Here is a 20,320-nt window from a genome sequence, read left to right on the forward strand (position 1 = left end):
ATTGGCGGCAAGAGTAGTATGATTCGTGTTGTACATGGTGGAAGTGAACAAGGTGTAATTGTGTCTTGTGCATCAAAATGCCGCTGAATACCACTGGCAATGTATCAAATGGTGATGATGTTTTGAATTACAATGAAATAGTTACTAATGATACATATAGCTGGAACTGGAGCTGGAGTGGAGATGGTCCAAAAATCGAGCTTAGTCCTACTAGCTCGTGCAGCTCCTCATCAGAACTGGCCACGAGACATGAGAGCAAAAGAGGGAGGCCAAGGGCAGATACGATAACAAACTTAATATATGAAGGTTCAACATCACCTAGCGCTATAAAATGTCGATTTTGTAATAGGGTGTTTCCTAGAGAGAAATCTCTCCAAGCACATCTAAGGACACACACAGGTAATTTCTGTGTTTATATGGAGTTGTGAGTGATTTGTCTAAACTAATTCTTCATTTAAATTAGCGGAAAAGAAAACAATTAAAAATATAACGATCCCGGCAATATAAGAAACATATCCAGTATTAAACTTTGGTTTTACTTAGGGGGGTTGCAAAAAATGTTAATCGCATGTGACACACATAACTACGACGATTAATGAATGATGGCTTGCATTACATCAGGAAAACTACATATTGTCAAAATTCTTTGTTGACAACTTTACTGTAGCTATGCATTTCACATGGGGACTGGAAATAATTTGCTGCTAATATTTCGAAATTTGTCAAAGTAAACTTAACACTTTTTTCTCTTAATGTAATTTCATATTGGATTTATTAATCACATTGCAATATATTCTGATTAGTGCACTGATGCTATGTAAGTAGCTGTGAAATGCAATTGTAATTGAACAATCCCTAGATACTTTTTACTGTGCTATTACTTCTGCAAGGCTGCCCAGAAATTGACCACGTTATTTGGATAAGACTCAAGAGGTTCCAAGGATATTTGGTTACATTATCTATATTAAATACTAGCAAACTGTATACGCTGACATAAATTAAAGTTAGGCCCACTTTATATACGTGGCAACAAGTGTACATGATTTTCCTCTCTGCAAAAATATAAAAAGTATCGGACAAGTTTGTACTTTATGACTATTTATATATGCTTAGAATCTCAGAAGTGGATGTAAGCTTTTGAAGTAAATGGTGTGACTATCTGTAACTAGAAGTAGGCTTTGATACACTTGCGTAAAACAGAAACAACTTGCAACATGTTTGCAGGTACGTCTTAGCTGCAGGTATCCTGCCCAATTTGACGGACAGCTGTGTAAAGAGGCACATAATCATATCAAAATAAATTAAATTTGAAGAGGAAGATTATAATAAACTGCCCAAGTGCTGACTCTGTAAAAGGTGTTGCATTGTGCGCTTGATATTGAAAATGATGAGCAATGATTTGAAAACTTGTGGGCCAAGTGTCGGAGTACTTTCATCCTAAGAAGTTACGACATCTGCTAAAATTGCATCTGCTGTTCAGAGTTTTAGTGCATCAATCAACCTGTTGCTTCAGTATGTTTATCTGTAAATTAAAGAGAATAGAAGTTAAGTTTAAATATGGCTTTTCAAAAGGCTAAAATCATTTTCATATACTAGACTGTAGCTAAGATTCCAACACATCACTAAAGAATCTTATCTAATTTGACGGACCATAGAAGGTAAATAATGAAGTCTGTTTCTAGAAACAGTCCTGATGTCATAAAAAGTATTGTCTGGTAATGATTCTCCTACTTTAAAGTTAGTGACTTGCAACCATCCACTTTTCATATATGTAGACCTCCATACTATGCAACAATATACTCAGACTTTTTATGTAATAGATATTGACATTAGGGTTTTGCAATGGAAATGATGATGAATCCAGAGGGAATGTAGTGACAGGTCTGTTTATCATCACAGCCCTTCTTTCACATTCACATTTGTTTGCTGTGTTAACTTGCAACCAGATTCTCATTCAACCAAACGTAGATTTTGGACTACACTATAGATAAGTGTTCCACACAACTCTTCTCATGTTGTTAACTTGAGAAAAATTTGTATCAAACCTTCAGCTGCTGACAAAGGAAGTAATTAATGTGGTTATAAACAGCTGACATAATTGTGCGTTTAATAAAGTAGGTAATTAGAATATTCGTTTAGCAGTGAAACTACAACTATTGACATTAAATTAATTCTGAAAATTGTACAGGTTTTACAAATGGGTGCATGATGTGGGTGGCGGTATGAGTGCTCCTGAAGGATTTAGGTGTTTGAATATTAGAATTCTTAAAAAAGTTATGCTCAGTAATGTCTCTTGATAGTACATCCTAATCACTCTAAACATATCATACCCTGGAAAGAACAGTGACACAGCTAAAAAATACAGTACTTGAGAAAACTCAACTTTTCTAAAACAAATATTGGAGTAGTATAAGTTAAAACATATATTGAAGCAGTATAAGTTGCCTTTAAATTTCAAGTAAGTGTTATTGGCGTCATAGAAGCATCAGGTTCCCTCCATTTGCTTTGAACCACAAAGTCATTAATATGGCATAAATAGCTAGTTCCACAGTATATAGTATTGTGACAATGATGTCAAAACTCAAGGGGCCGCACGCGCCCACACACGCGCAACAAATTGTGAACAAAATGGCACAATGTCTCACTCCAAAAATAAAATAAAGCTAACAGGACAGCCGCAGAAAATTGGGGGCTAGCACGGGGACAAGCTAAGTATACAACAATAAAAAAAAAACACTGCACAATCCTAAAACAAATAATATCTAAAAATCTAAATTATAGCATTCCACTACACCAACAAAACCACAGGCATAGGACATTTACCTTCACATATATAGCTCAACTGCAACTATAGACACCAAAAAACCAACACCTACATCCCCAAAAAGTGGAATCGGACATTTCTCTTTACATACGTCAACTCAACTGGAGCTTTTAATACCAAAAAACCCAATGCTTAAAACTCTGAAAAGTGGAACCAAAACCGCAACAACTCAAAAATCTAAATAGTTTATACACTACATTATTTAATATGCTACCGACCTTCCATAAATATCCAACAGACAAAACATCACAGTTAGAATGGAATAAAACCATAACAAAAATTACCAACAAAAGCCTGTGGCACCTAGGTTGGCCACGACACACAATCAGACCTAACAAAAATATCGCTCACACAAAACAAACAAAATTATGCAAATAAATAATGGAATTTGATAGAGGAGTGATTAGTTGTGAGCATCTTCAGATAAAGAATGGAAACTGTATCAGGGTGACAGGAAGTCCTGAAACCATGTCATGTTTGATATAATATTCTAACATATGTGGCAATTTGTCTCTAATTCTAATTCAGTGTTTGGATATTTACTTTTACTATGTTGAGGCTAATGCGTGCAGTACATAATTTGCGCATAAAGTAAAAAAATGGTGTTTTTTTCCCCAACTGAGGAAGGGGCAACAGCTAAATTTGTTAGGTATGTATGACATTCCAGAATGAGATTTTCACTCTGCAGCAGAGTGTGCGCTAATATGAAACTTTCTGGCAGATTAAAACTGTGTGCCGGACCAAGACTCGAACTCGGGAACTTTGCCTTTCACGGGCAGGTGCCCGCGAAAGGCAAAGGTCCTGAGTTAGTCTCGGTCCGGCACACAGTTTTAATCTGCCAGGAAGTTTCATTTGTGACATTCTCAGCATGAACATTTAAAAAATTTTTCACTATTTCCCAAATTACTCTCTGCAAATAGTAGAATGATTGTTAGAGTAAAATCAAAGAAAATTCCTGCATTTAAATTGGTACAATGCAGCCTGATAACGTTCCTGCTGTGTTAGAGAGAAACTTCTTTGAAAAGTATTTGTGCAGTTGCTTTATTAGCGTTTTTGAGGAGTATGACATTTTGTGGTGGTGGTGGTTGTGGTTGTGGTGCATTTCATTAGGAAATTGTACAAATAATTACTGATGGACACACAAGCTATTTCTACTCCAAAATTTTTGAGATGATGTATCCTAGTATAGTACCTCACCTTGACAAAAATAGTATTCTTAGCAAGTCACAGTTTGGGTTTCAGATGGGTTGCTCAACTGCGAATACCATTTACATGTGCACTACTAGATTTTATTAGAATTAAATAATAAAATAGCACCAGTTTGTATTTTCTGTGACCTCTAAGCATTTGACTGTGTGTATCACACTATTCTCCTGGATAAATTAACTTTTTATGGGATTGATGGTCTAACCAACCAATAGATAATGTCATATCTAACCAGAAGAATGCAGAAAGTAATTCAAGCAATATAGTCCATTGACATGATTCTGACTGAGGAGAAATCACGTATGGGGTTCTTAAAGGTTCAGTGTTATGTCCACTAATTTTCCTCATATGCGTAAACAATCTTCCGTCTACTATACAACATGAAGAATTTGTTCGTTTTGTAGGTGACACTAGTGTTGTAATCAATCCAAGCATATGTACAAAAGGAAATTGTAAGCAAAGTTCTTGAAAGTGTCATTGACTGGTTTTCCGTGAATAATATCACCATCAATTTTAATAAGACCCAACATATTCAGTTCTGTACATCTAGAAGTCCTACACCAATGATAAACATAACACATCGTGAGGAAATAATAAATAGGATGGAAATTTCAAAATTCTTTCGGGTACATATTGCGCACCCCCCCCCCCCCCCCCACACACACACACACACACACACACACACACACACACACACAGAGAGAGAGATTTTGGAACTTACAAAGTATCTTAGTACAGCCACTTTGCACTTAGACTAATAGCAAATCTTGGGAAGCCACAAATCGGAAGATACAAATTAGGAAGTTTACATATTTTCATTCAGTATTTCCATATGGAATAATGTGCTGGGCCAACTCATTTTTAAGAGAGAAAGTCTTCATTGCTTAAAAATGTGATGTGAGAACAATACATGGTGCTCACCCGGGTCTTCTTGTAGACATCTGTGTGTGTTGGACATTCTGACTACTGCTTCACAGTATATGTATTTCCTAATGAAATTTGTTGTAAACAGTCAACTAGTTCAAAAAGGAGCAATGCGATACATAATTACAAAACCAGAAGGAAAAAAAGACATTAATTACCCGACAATAAGGTTGTCTTTAGCACAAAAAAAGGGGCACAATGCTGCAACCAAAATTTTTTGTCGTGTACTCAGTTATATAAAATGTCTTATAGGCGTCAAAATAAAATTTGATGACAAACTGAGGAAGTTTCTCCTTAACAAATCTTATTACTGTAATTCGTAAAAGGTGGTGGGTAGGAATTACTAACTCACATGTGCGTGTTTTCTTTCTTTTTTTAAAAAAAAGAAAGAAAGAAAGAAAAAGATGTCATCGTGTAATTGTATGTACGAATTTGCGATGTGAATTTGTAAGGACTCATTCCCCATCATTACTATCTATTGTGCAAAATGATCCGTGGAACATGTTACTAACTTTATCATCTCATTTAAAAATATAGATGGCGGTCTAGGTTAAGTTTAAATGAGACAAGTTGGTGAAGACAAAATTTGTGAATAGGAAAATGGGTTGGATTTTAACAGATTGATCTTCAGTATACCATGAAGTATATGTTTGTTCCATATTTAATGGTCTTCTTGTTATGGGCAAGTAAAACTGCAGCACCAGTTTGGAAAAGCTGTGTTATACATCACATATGAGTATTTTGATGCATGGATAGGGTGACTCACCAATAGGTTGTGTGTGCAACCCACACCACCTTCAAAAACTGCACACGAGGTTTTATCATCATCTCGCTTTCTAGGTGCAAACTAAAAGTCCTACAGAAAACATTAATGGGGCCTTTTTGATGAAATTTAATGTAGTTAAATTTTATAGGCACATACATGTTCGCTGGAGGCTACCGTTTCAGGTTTATTTAAGAGTAATGCATTTGTAGGTCAATTTTGTACATTATTTTTTCTTGAATAATTCAAAAACTACCACCTCTAGAGAACTAATCCCATTAAAATATTTGCCTTCTTTAAATTTCCTACAAAAAGGTCCTGTCCATTCCCCCCCCCCCCCCCCCCCCCTGTAAGACTGATAGTTTACGCGCGCACACACACACACACACACACACACACACACACACACACACACACACACACACACACACACACACACGCGCGCGCGCGCGCGCGCGCGCGCGCGCGCGCGCGCGCGCGCGCGCGCGCGCGCGCGCGCACAGACAGACAGAGAGAGAGAAAAATATCTTAGTTCTCAGAGAGTTCTGCACATCAACTTAGAAAATAAATTGCAGTTGTTCATACCCTATAATATTTTTGTTTGATGCCATGAAGCGTCTGCACATCAAATGTAAGTATTACATGGTACAGGAAATTTAATTGTATATTTGTCCTTGTGAATGGAACTCGCTAAAGAATTCGAAATTTTGCTGTTGGCCAGTTTAAGGTGAAGTATTGTATCACGAAAACACACTGTTCAGATTTAGTTTTATGTGAGTGATTCCAGAACTGTTCTTGAGGCCAAATGTCCTAGCAAATGTCAGTGTACATGCTTTATTGAAAGTTGTATTGTTGTATTTCTAGCATACTCCCAAGTGTAAAACTATCATTTTGCAAAAAGTGAGCACATTCTTTCATGTAACTTAAGAGTGCAGATACATACTCGGTGCAAATTCACTGAAGTGGAGCACTCCATTGTCATTTTACACTGAAGTACCAAAGAAACTTGTATAGCATGCATACTCAAATACAGAGAGATGTATACAGGCAGACTATATTGCTGCAATCAGCAACGCCTATATAAGACAAGTGTCTGGCGCAGTTGTTAAATCAGTTACTGCTGCTACAATGGCAGATCAAGATTTAACTGAGTTTGAACGTGGTGTTGTAGTAGGCACACAAGCGATGGGATATGGCATCTCCGAGGTAGATGCTGTATGACGGTTGCACGAGTCTACCATGAATATCGGAAATCTGGTAAAACATCAAATCTATGACTTCGCTGTGGCTGGAAAAAGCTCCTGCGAGAACGGGACCGACGACGACTGAAGAGAATCGTTAAACATCACAGAAGTGCAGCGCTTGTGCAAATTACTGCATATTTCAATGCGAGGCCATCAACAAGTGTCAGTGTGTGAACCAGTCAACAAAACATCATCAATATGGACTTTTGGAGCCAAAAGCCCACTTGTTCACCCTTGGTGACTGCTCAACACAGAGCTTTACATCTCGCCTGGGCCCGCCAACACTGACTGACATTGGACTGTTGGTGACTAGAAACATATTGCCTGGTGTGACAAGTATAGTTTCAAATTGTCTCGAGTGGGTGTATGTATATGGGTATGAAGACAACCTCATGAATCCATGTACCCTGCATGTCAGCAGGGGACTGTTCAAGCCAGTAGAGGCTCTGTAATGGGGTGGGGTATGTGCAGTTGGAATGATATGGGACCAGATACTTCTAGAGATGACTCTGACAAGTGACACGTACGTAAGCATCCTACCTTATCACCAGCATCCACTCATGTCCATTGTGCAGTCTGACAGACGTAGGCAATTGCAGCAGGACAATGCAACACCCCACACGTCCAGAATTGCTATAGAATGGCTCCAGGAGCACTCCTGAGATTAAACACTCCCACTGACCATCAAGCTCCCCAGACATTAACATTATTGAGTGTATCTGGGATGCCTAGCAACGTGCTCTCCAGGAGAGATATTGACCCCCTCGTACTCTTACAGATTTATGGGCAGTCCTGTAAGATTCATAGTGTCAGTTCCCTCCAGCACTACTTCGGACATTAGTTGAACCAGGACATATCATGTTGCGGCACTTTTGCATACCAGAATTGTTGATAACAGAAATAGAAATATGCTGACACAATTGAAGACTTTGTATTGTGCCATCTCCACATGTCTGAGTCCCTGACACTTAACTCTTGTAGCTGTATGGTTAGTCTTCTCACCTTGAGAGAGAGAGAGAGAGAGAGAGAGAGAGAGAGAGAGAGAGAGAGTCTCTCTAATTGAGGTTTAAACCTTTGGCTTTTATGTATGAAGCTCGTCAACCTGCTGAAATTGTACTTACCTAAATGAAATCTAGTCTCACTTTTCACTTTTGTGACCAGATAAAGGCATTCTTGCCATTGTTAGAAAGGTGATGTTGGAACAGATGGGGATTTTGTTAATTACAGAAGCGTGTGATTTACATGTGAACTTGAGTGTCTCAGAAATTCTGACCTGTGGCTCAAATGTTACTGATAATTCATTTTTGCAACACAGTTAAGTCACATAGTAGCCTAACAAATGGCAACCAGCTGCTTCATTGGCAGAAATTTGCTTAGTGTGCATAGGTGATAGATAAGAGTCAATGAAGCCTTTGGCCTTGGCTAGGGTTCAGAATGTCGGCAGTAACGTTAAAGCATTAGCAGTGAGTTGGGCTTGGGGCCCTCATATTAGTGTGGACACTAGATTGAATATTCCTTAGTCCAGTAGCAATTTGCTGTGTCTGTTGAACTGGTATGTTTTTATTGTGTCCATAAATATTGGAGTATTGAGTGGAATACTGAGGCAGCATTAAAGCAGATAGTTTTATCGTGAACAGGAATGTTTGTGGGACCCTGCAAGCTGCAATTGTAAAAAGAAATTGAAAAGATTAAACACTTGGAGGGAAAGAAGTGAGCTGCTAGAAAATAATTTGCATGATGTGAAAAAGAAAATGGAATTTTTATGGATATCTTTTTTACTGTATGTTCAACTGTCTTTACTGTATGTGCAACTCTCTTGAAAGAGCTGTCACTTTTCGAAATTTTAAGGCTTACAAAATTCAATAATAATTTGAAGTCTGTAGCTCTCATTCACAAAAAAATTATTAAATATCCTATATTCCAATTCGGTTTTAAGGTCAGACATTGATTTTGTCTCACACCACTGTCCTCTACTTTTTAATAGCAGTCCACCAGTGTCATTTCTTCTTTTTCTGATGATCAGGTGCTTGCAGTAAAATAAACACTGCACATGCAAGAATGCTAAATCCGTTCCTTCACTGATAATATTGGTTGGTGAAATTGTTATGAAAACACTACTTTATAACGATAACAAAATGGGAGCAACCTCAACATGTTATCAGTGACTCCACATGGGCAAATCTGTCCCAACACAGCCGCACAGCATGTGAGGTGTCATGTCACGGATACCGAGCGAGGTGGCGCAGTGGTTAGCACACTGGACTTGCATTCGGGAGGACGACGGTTCAATCCCGTCTCCAACCATCCTGATTTAGGTTTTCCGTGATTTCCCTAAATCGTTTCAGGCAAATGCCGGGATGGTTCCTTTGAAAGGGCACGGCCGATTTCCTTCCCAATCCTTCCCTAACCCGAGCTTGCGCTCCGTCTTCAATGACCTCGTTGTCGACGGGACGTTAAACACTAACTACCTACCTACCCGTCATGTCACGGATTGGGCGGCCCCTCCCTCTGGAGGTTAGAGTCCTCCCTGGGGGTGGGGGGGGCACTTTTTTTTTGTGTGTGCGTGTGTGCATGTGCGCGTGCGTGTGTCCCTCCTTAGTTTAAGTAGTGTGCAAGTCAAGGGACCAATGACCTCAGTAGTTTGGTCCCTTATGAATTCACACACACTTGAACTTTTTTTTTTTTTTTTTTTTTTTTTTTCCCAGCACCTTAGTTTGGTGAGGATGACTGGCAGAATGCCAGTACATTAGTGACCATCATTTGAGCAAATCCATTGGCTGTCATTAGTTTGCCTTTGTTGGGCTAGTGTGTATGCACCTTAATGTAAAGCAGCATTCAGTGAAATATACAGACCTCTTTGAGATGTGTGTAGGTTTTGGTCATTGTCCTACATTACAATCTGTCATGGTATTTACTGTTCTGAAATCAAAATACCCATGCAAGATCAGAAACTAGGAAAAGGTCTCATGACATCATTACACCTGACCATGCTTTGCAGTCAGTTATATCAGCAGGAGCAGAGTGAGAGTATTTTGATTGGTATAATCTGTCGTTTTTCTGCTGATCCTTGAACATTCCATGCAATACCAAAAAACTTGGTAAAGTTTCAGATTTACTGTAGGAGGAACACAGTACTCCTTCTGTCTAAATGTGTCCTGCATCCCTACAAGTGATGAAACTTGTAGTTACATTGTTGATTCTTAGTAACTTGCACGTGATGAGGAACCCCCTTGTGCAAATATTTTTCGTGATGAAGTACCCATCTTGAAACCTAGCAACTCACTTCCTCAAAAAGTCAATACTAAATGTGACAAACTGTGTATTTTCCATCAAAATATAAGGGGGCTAAGAAGTAAACTAGAACTGTTGACAATGAGTATTAGTGACAGTAATGCTATTGATAATGCTAATATCCTTTGTTTTACTGAACACCAGGTAAAAAAGGGTATCAATATGCTGAATCTAGATGGCTATCATATTGCCTCTCACTTTTTAAGAAACAGTGTGCAGAAGGGTGGTGTAATTATATATGTAAAAAAGAATATAATGTATAGATCTCTAGAGCTCACAAAATACTGTTTTGATCAGCATTTTGAAGCTTGTGGTATAGAAATTAGCACAAAGACCCTGTCACTCATTGTAGTAACAGTGTATAGGGCTCCATCAGGGGAGCAATGTATGTTCTTTAAGCAACTTGAATCTCTTCTATCCCATATATATTAAAAAAATAATAATACTGTAGTCTTAGTTAGGAGACTTTAGCATTAACTTTCTAGATTATGATAGTAGTAGAGCTGACCTGCTACATATAATGAACACATACAACCTCACACCCATGGTAGACTTCCTCACAAGGGTTACGAACTTCCGTTCAAGTCTTATAGATAATATTTTCATTGATGAGAATAGAAACACCAATGCAATAGTAAAACAAGTCCTAAATGGTCTTTCAGATCATGATGGCCAATTGCTAACTGTCAATGATATATGCCCACACAAGAAGGACAAAGTCTGTAAAAGGTCATTTAGGGTAATTAATAATGAAAATCTCATGATCTTCAACAGTTATCTTCAACTCATTGACTGGAGTCCAATTTATAGAGCACTGAAAGTCAATGACAAATTTAACCTATTTATAAATGAATTTATGTGCCACTTTGAAGCTGTCTTCCCTCTAAGAACTGCAAAGAACAAGTACCAGAGCCATACCAGCAAACAGTGGCTCACAAAAGGGAAAAAAACCTTCATGTAGGACTAAAAGACTGCTTTATGTTTCTCTCAGAAATACAGATGATCCTGAAATAAGAGCTCATTATAAAAGATACTGTAAGATCTTAAATTATGTTCTGATAAAGGCAAAAAATATGTTCATCAAATCAGAAATAGATAATTGTGGCAACAAAATAAAAACCATCTGGGGTATTATTAAAAGAGAAACTGGTAGTTACTCAAACGATGCAGAAAATATTGAAGTTAGACATAATGGGAATATCATTGATAACAGTGAAAATTTTGCAAAAATTTTCAACAAGCATTTTTTGACAGCAGCGGATAAAATAGGGTGTAATGGTTCTATAAATGAGGCTCTGAGTCTTTTACAAAGAAGTGGAGTTAGTGCAACACCCCAGATAAATGCTTCCTGTCACTTTTGAGGAAATTAAGAAGATAATAAGGACCATGAAAAACAAAAAATCAACTGGTATTGACGATATTTCCATCAAAGTGTTGAAACACACACACATTTTCATTTGTGAAGTCCTGTGCCACATCTTTAGTGAATCACTAAGACTAGCAATTGTCCCTGACAGACGTTAATATGCAGTGGTGAAACCATCGTACAAGAAGGGTGACAGAAACAAAGTAACCAATTATCGTCCTATTTCACTCGTAACTTGTTTCTCCAAGATTCTCGAGAAACTTGTACACAGAAGGATTCTTGAACATCTGAGTAAATACAATATTCTCAATAAAAGTCAATTCAGTTTCCAGAAAAACATCTCAACAGAAGATGCAACATATTCTTTCACCAGTGCAATTCTTGAATCAATCAATAATAAAATGTCTCCAACTGGAATTTTTTGTGACCTTTCTAAGGCGTAAAGCATGAGATTTTTCTGAGAAAGGCAGAATTTTATTGCTTAACTGGAGAAGCAGGGATGTGGCTTGCCTCCTATTGAAAGGACCGGAAACAGAAAGTCATGGTAAACAACACTAATGGGAAACCAGTGTCCTCTTCTTGGGGCACAATAAACTGTGGAGTCCCACAGTGCTCTATTCTGGGTCCTCTACTTTTCGTTATTTTCATAAATGATCTTCCAATGTGTACAAGGGCTAATATAAAATTTACTTTGTTTGCCAATGACACGACGATTCTGGTAGACAATTCAACAAATACTAATCTTGAAATCACTGTAAATGAAATTTTTCAGGAGACCTTTAACTTGTTTACCTCTAATGGATTATCACTAAATTTTGAAAAAACTCAATTGATTCAATTCCATAAAAGCCAAAATATCAAAGGTGAGATTAATGTTAAATACAATGATAGGAATGTAGCAAGAGTGGAGTCAACAAAGTTCCTGGGTCTACTTGTTAATAGCAATCTAAACTGGTCCTTACACATTCCTTACCTATATAAAAAACTAAGCTCAGCAATTTACGCTATTCGTGCGATTGCTTCCTTCAGTGACTTAAATATTTTGAAAGCTGCCTATTTTGATTATTTTCATGCCCTGATGGCCTATGGAATTATATTCTGGGGAAACCAGCCAAAGGCGAACAAAATCCTCATAGCGCAGAAAGTCATTAGGATTCTGTGTGGTGTCAATTACAGACATTCCTGCAGGAAAGTCTTCGAAGAACTGAGAATACTCACAACAGTATTTCAGTAAATTTTCTCTGTCATGTGTTTCTTGTGAAAAAACCATTTCCTTTTTGAAATGAACAGCATGTATCATAACTATGACACTAGGGTAAAAAATGATCTACATCTTGAGCAAAAGAATCTAAGTATGGTGCAAAAAGGAGTACATTACTCATGCATAAAAATATTTAATGCGCTTCCTCAGGCAATAAAAATGTCAGTTACTGATTCACCTACTGTTAAAAATCAACTTAAACAGTATCTTCTAAGTAAAACCATTTACTCACTGGGTGAATTTATGAATGAGAATATGTGAATTGGTCTTGATCTATTGTAAGTCTGTTCAATGTAATTTGCAACTTTTTACAAAAAACAATTCTTGTAAAAATTTTTTTCTATGTAATATATTATTCATTGTACAACCAAGCCTTATAAACAAATGTCTCAAATCTATGTAAATGACACATTCTACACCCAAGCGATTTATCGCTAATGGTTCTACAGAACACGAATGAAATAAATAAAATAAATAAGACAGAATAAGCACTTCATTTTGTACAACTTTGAAGGCAGCACACAAACTGTAGTCCAAAATAGTCAAACACTGTTTGATTTAATTTTACTTTTCAGTAATTATACATGGCCATGTAGTTCAGAACTCAAGAAAGAGCTTGTAGAGATTTGGATACGGTCTTCAACAACTTGTACAAGCTGAAGAAAATGATCTTCAGATAAGGTGTAGCATACAAGCCCTTGTGCAGTTGTGCATGAATGTGATTCCAGAAAAGTGACCCAAACCCTAAAAGAAGGGGCTTGACAGATGATAATAATAATAATAATAATAATAATAATAATAATCTTATCAGTAAGCGGTCAGAGTTGTTCCCTCTGTTGGATAAAACCATCAGCCTCTCTTGGTGTGTCACACACTAAGCAACCAGAATCTGTTAATACGGAAGCTTTGCATGAAATTCCTAGGAGAAACAATTCTAACAATGCAAAGCTCACACCCTACCCCTTCCCATCCTTACATACTGGGATGTGAAATTGTCACCAAGACAGTTTAACTACACAGATTTAAGGTAGGTCCTACAAGTTCACTTTCAACAAGAAAGTTGTACATTGTTAAAGCAAATAAAAATATAATTTCTTAACATGGCCTCAATCAAAAATTACAAGTTGTTTTACAAGACAGTTTTCCTTCATGGAATGTCATTGATTCAGTAATTAACCAGAGCTTATTTCCTTCAGCCCAAAGGGAGTTATTTAAGTGTCACTATTGCAGCTTAGTTTATACATGTAATAAATTTCAGGTGAGCGGCCCTACATGTGTGACTATCCAGGCTGTACAAAAGCATTCACCCAAAGTGGTCAACTCAAAACTCATCAGCGATTGCATACTGGAGAAAAACCATTTGTCTGTTCTGAAAATGGGTGAGTGGTGCTAAATTTTATAAATCTGATCAATGACCTTTCATTTCATTAAATAAAATTTCATGAATATGGGTTAGTTTGTCGATTCCAAATTCTCCAAAACGTGCCTTCTTCTATGTGGATCTTAATTTTGGTCTGTAAAATAAAAATATGTTGTAAGGAATAATTATTGAAATGAAAATCAAACCTAAAAACATTTTGGGTCTGTTTTCATATTACCTTATTTTCTATACTTAGATTCTGTAGATCTTTCTTTACATCATTATATAACTTGCCATTTGCAGCAAAATGTTTTGCCATGTTGATTGGAGAGTTAGCAAATAATCTCTCTGTAAGTGTTTTTTTTTTTTTGCCGATTCATCTGTTGCAGAAACATGCACAATAATGTGATACATGTTCTTAATTAATATTTGCAGATTGACTTAAAATTGATACATATATAAATACGAAAATCCATAAAATTCAGTGACAGCTTGTATAGAAAACTTACCGTATCACTGTCCATATAGTAAAGGTACAAGAGGGGGAAGGGGAGGGCGAAGTCTGCTTATGACAGCACAAATATTCAAAAATGTTTTGGCGCTAAAAAGCTTGGTTGGTTGCGTAATAGGTGGACCTAAATTCCTCAATCAGATGAATGTCTCGTCTCTTTCCGTCTGAAAATAAACATTGTGGGAGCTTAGAAGGGTTGTCTTCAATGCTCTTATTCACTGAAATCGTATGTTGCTGCAACTACAAGCATAAAATGAGTTTTTAACATAGCATGGAGGTGATATTGACAGCAACAAAGTTTTGTATTATTTTGTTCCTTTTATGTGGTAAAAGAACAGTGTTAATTTGATTTGTGGATTAGTTTTGTTTCTTTACCTTTTTGTAATACTTACAAATTTTCTTTCCAAATGGGCAAATTGGAATTCCTTGCCATTATCATATTCCTTATTTTGGATGGTTTATCACCAACATAATTTCATAGTTTCTGGAGCTTTTTCAGGTGTTAAGGCCTACATTTTCAATAATTAAGAAATTGATAGCTGCGTTCAAATCTGCTATATTTCTCTTGAAGATGAGCAGCGTGAAGAATATTCTAAAACTGCAACTGTATGTAAAAATCTACTCTCAAATTTGTTGTTGAACAATTGGTGATGAGAATGTATGAAACAGCTTATGTCATAAGCGCATCTGAAAGAGTAAAATAGATTCTACATGAAAGGTTAACCAGGGGAAATCTTTATACAAGATGGGTGCCTGTTTTATTGATAACTAACAAAACCAAATGTGAAAATGAATGTTTGGGTCATTTAAACAGTATTCAACCAATTTCGTGTGCCAATTGCAATGACTGAGATATCTGTTCACCACTTCATGCTAGAAAGAAAAAAAACAATTATAGTAGTAAGTAGAAACCAGTGAGCCTGCACAAAAAAATGTTAATTTTATGTGGTCACTGTTTTCTAAGCTGAAAAAAGTAAAGCAATACCTCGCAAACACTTCGCAAGCTTTCTGGAACAACTGGATGAACACATAAGTGAGAAAATGTTTGGAATGCACAATAAATTCTTTAAACAGGATAATGGAAGATGCCTTGGCAGTTGGAAAAATAAATTATTGAAAGTGAAAATTGTTAGAATATATATTGTCTTCACCATTTTCGGCACCCTCTAATGCTTAGTTACATTCACAGCAACACAAATTTGTGAGTGGAAAAATCCAGCAAAGGGATAATGGCAGCAATAACTGCTCATTTTGCCAACCATTCAGCGTCGTAATTCTGGAATGAGATCTGCTCTTTGGAAAGATGGTGACAATGTAAGATTTATAACCAGGAGCTACGTGAAAAAAGTGCAATTTTCGCCTAAACAGTATTCCACTGCCAGTTAGAGTTTCTTAATGACAGGCGGTGAGTCTTCATGTACAGAATTTCAGAAGGTAAGGTGCAATTAGGGTGGGATTATCTAAGGGGATAAACTTTATTTAGAAAGTAGATGTGTTCAGGTTGGGACATTACAATTTGTTTGGGTGTGTGCATGTGGGGGGGGGGGGGGGGGGGTTTGTACAGCTACATCACAGGATAGCTCTGCATTGAAAGTAAAATTGCTCAAGACAATATAAGGATATAAGATTAATACCATGCAACAATATTTGTGGTCTGTTGTTGCTGAAGAGTCCTCTTAAAGAATGGTTTGTAAAAATCTCGTGTAACATCAGTCATAGATTACATACACTCCCATCCAATTCATTTTGTGAATACTGCATGCAGTTGGCTTTCCTGCTGAGCTGCAAATGGGCCATTTGGTTTTATATTGACCTAGGGGATAGCACAAAGGTTAAAGTGTATTATTGGACTCAGTGATGGTATCGTCTAACAATACCAAATCTTTTCAACTAATTGTGGTCACTGTTATGTTATTACCAGCCCATAGTTTCAGGTCAGGACCTATAAACAAACTTGTAAAATCTGCCATTGGCAATGCTTCATAATTTTCTTGTATTTAAACAGGTGCACAATTAGATTCACTCATGCAAATCGCCACTGCCCTGAACATCCAAATGCAACACTCCACCGAAGCGATGATTTTGTACTGCGGCCTGTTACGTGTAATCCAGAACAGTCAAGTGACGTTCTTCGCTGGCTTGAAAGGTGAGACTATCTTCAAAATTTTTTTCTCCACATTTTTTGTTAATAATGTTGCTTAGTTCAATGAAAAAAACGTTCCGTTATTTTCCACTATTTACATGTACCAATATCTTGAACAGCTAGTTTTCAAACTGAAGTCGTACACTCATGGTGGAGAAGTTGATAATATATAACAGAAGCAGGTTCGTCTGAAAGATACCACTCAGTTTTGTTTTAATATATGAGAAGCCAAATTACTCTCATTGTATGGAGATTTGGATTTAAGAAAGATAAATGGAACAACATTACAGATATGGCTGAAAGTGCCACCTATTTGGTTTGGTTAAAGTTATGTTTTTATGAAAATGTCATTATTGCAAAAGCACAGAATGATATGTAATACACAGTGCAGATGATTGCAGGTTGGGTCCATTCTGACACATTGCAACTGAATACTATGCTAATGTTATCTACAGATCAAATCTGAATTAAGATCAGTCATTGGAAACTGGATGAAATGACACAAGCAATTATAGAGCAGAAAAATGAGCTGATAAAAGGTTCAATTAAAACAGGCAGAGATCAGTAAAAGAAAAGTTATGGCATACATAGTGTACAAAATAATAAATGAAGAAATTATATAAGATAGAAAATAAATTTATGGGTGAATTTAGTTTTCATTACTGAAATACGAGTAAGCAATGGTGCAAAAGTAATCATTACTGTTTAGCTCCGGTGAGTTATTCAAATTTTTGCTCTGTTTAGATGCATTCAGGATATCTCTAAAACCTTGCAGGTTAAAACTATATATCAGAATGGGATTCAAACCTGAAACTTCTGCTTTTCTGCTGGCAGATGCTCTGCTGACTGAAATGTCCAGAAATGACTCAAGACTTACTGTCATGACTTTACTTCTGGGTGTGAGTCCTCATGTGGCACAAAATTTTAACCTGCCAGGATGTTTCAAATCAGTACAAACTCCATGGAATATATTGTGGATATTTATTTGTTAATGTGAAGTGTGTTGTCAAATGTTACTCAGTGCAGGATATATTGACACTAACATATTTTCCATTCTTCATCATAATGTTAAAAACTGGCTTAGCCCGTTTGAAATGTGGCAACTGTTTAAGTAATAAATGTCATTAAACGTCTGTCGTGTTGCTATACTGGAGCAGGTGAAATGTATGAAACAACAATTGAATGCAAATAAATGACAAATGGTACCACAATTATGAAAAACAAAACTAAATAATAAGCAATGAAATGGGAAAAGGAGGGGGGGGGGGGGGGGGGGAGATGTATCTTTGTGACATGAGCTTAAAGGCAGATATGTTATATGCTAAAACTGTGTCTTTATCAGGAATATTGACAAAACAGAATTTTATGCTCCCAATACAGTTAAATATTTGATTATTCAGTTACTTCAGATTAATTTTTTAATGAACCATATTACTGGCACAACAGTTTCTACTAAAAAAAAATTGTTACTCTATATTTAATGTAACTGCTTTAAATTTTTTGTCCTTTTCCATTAATTCAGGTTTGTCTTATGCATTTTTCTGGGAAATGCAAAATAGTGTTTTTCCCAACTGTTATTAAATTTTGTCTGTAGAAGTTTGTCACTCAAGACCTCCATAGTTTTGAAATGTTAAAAGAAGTGACTTTTGTTTAAGGTATCGGAAGGAGAGAGAAGACAGAACACCAAAGAAACCAGAAAGGAGGAACAAGGCAAAGAGGAATGATGTGGAAAATGGCAGTTTGTCTTGCAAGAAGTTAAAAATTCGTAAAGGCCTGGTAACAGTAATGGAACAAGAAAATGTTCAACATAAAAAATCTAGCATTCAGAGAGCCACCATTAATGTTGAGCAAACTTGTATTAGAAGTTGCATCCCAGGAGATGTGAAGCAGAATTTTAAATTAGATGTGAACTCAGATTCTGCAACTTTAAATGGCAATGGTGAACTGTACTCCCATGAAACCTGCAAAATACGGAAGAACAGTGACATTAGAGTTGAACAACCAAAGAAGAGATGGTTGCGAGAAGCATGTAGAGATCAAGCTCTGTGGGGGGTAAAGAATGAATTGGCTCAACCAATCCAGTGGAATGACAGAGATGATTGTACTGCCAGTATGTTTGAAGAGCTGAGGCCAATGAAAGAGTGCCATGATGCCAACCAGTTGAGGCCAACGGTGTTAATGTTGGCTGCAAGGGAAGGTGAACAGTCTCCAGCAGATGATGGGTATTTAGTTTGGCAAGCTCCCAGTAACCAACCAGATGATAATTTGAAATGGATGGGAGCAATGGCTCTCATGCAGCTATCCAAAGCAAAGGAAGTTGAAAATTTTGATTCTGAAAGTGCTACTACTCCACTAAACCTTTCTCAGCCACGATATATGGAACTGTAGACGACAGTGTAAGTGGTGGTTTTTAACAGTCAGTTAAGACTGCATGCAGTATTTATACCCCCAGAGAAGTGTTAAAGGTTTTGTGACTGGATAAAAATATTTAAAAATCTTGATGTGATTTTCTTACAAAAAATCTTAACATGATCAGATTGGGGGTTTCTTGTATATTGACAGTAAAAATTTTTATTTCTGCTGTTAATAATGGATGGTGCCCTGCACCAGGATGTAAATGGTGCTATCAAATGGTCTGCCGTCATTTAAGATTATATTATCACACAAAATGCAATGATGGCATAAGATGATTATTGTATGATCATAGGTTTCTGTTCAATTAATGTTCTGTGGAAAGTGTTACTTCACACCAGCACCTACACAAGTGGTGGTAGACATCTGTTTATCTGTTATTTTTCACAACTTACAGTGCATTACTGCATGCAGTATTAATAATGCATTGCCACAGTGCCCAATTTGGTAGTTAGTTTTTTGGGAGTTTATGCCACTTGAGTCACTTCAAAAGTCATTTCTCCTTTTTAGAAAAGGTAATTAGTGGTAAAATTCAAGAGGCCATGCTTCAATTAGCATATATTTGCCAAGCTGTGGATATTTCTGTTAACAGGTATTTTAATGTAAAACCTTTTTAAAAAAGGTATTTTATTTAAACAAACTTTTAATGTAGCTAATGCATAACCTAGCAACTGAAAAAATGTACAGTAACTGCTTTTATTTAGCACAAAGAATTTTTTATATAATTATTGCAAGGAATGAAGTTAAATTTGTATAATGTTGGAATTTTAATTAACTATTTACAAACAGATTTATGGAGATCATACTTAAGAATCTCACTATGTGCTTCAAACATTGCAGCTTGGAGATTTGTAACATATTTTAAATGTGTTTTTTTTTTAAATTACTATATTGTTTTGTAAGATATTAGATGCTTTTATTTTTCTTGTATGAATGTTAATGTTACCTTCTGTTTTAATCTTTATGCGTTAATACTGGAAAAATGACGACCTCGTACAAAAATATGGAAGTTAAA

General features: G+C 36.5%; 1 protein-coding gene across 1 annotated transcript; it reads left to right on the top strand.

The window, feature by feature from the left end:
• The first annotated feature begins 33 nt into the window (after window positions 1-33).
• LOC126471626 (uncharacterized) lies at window positions 34-20,013 on the top strand. Its single transcript, XM_050099863.1, has 4 exons — window positions 34-399; window positions 14,138-14,258; window positions 16,756-16,896; window positions 18,549-20,013. The coding sequence occupies exons 1-4, from the start codon at window positions 78-80 to the stop codon at window positions 19,279-19,281; spliced, it is 1,317 nt and encodes a 438-aa protein (XP_049955820.1). The 5' UTR covers window positions 34-77; the 3' UTR covers window positions 19,282-20,013.
• Window positions 20,014-20,320: the final 307 nt, after the last annotated feature.

Source organism: Schistocerca serialis, chromosome 3 (assembly GCF_023864345.2).
Source record: "Schistocerca serialis cubense isolate TAMUIC-IGC-003099 chromosome 3, iqSchSeri2.2, whole genome shotgun sequence".
NCBI lineage: Eukaryota > Metazoa > Arthropoda > Insecta > Orthoptera > Acrididae > Schistocerca > Schistocerca serialis.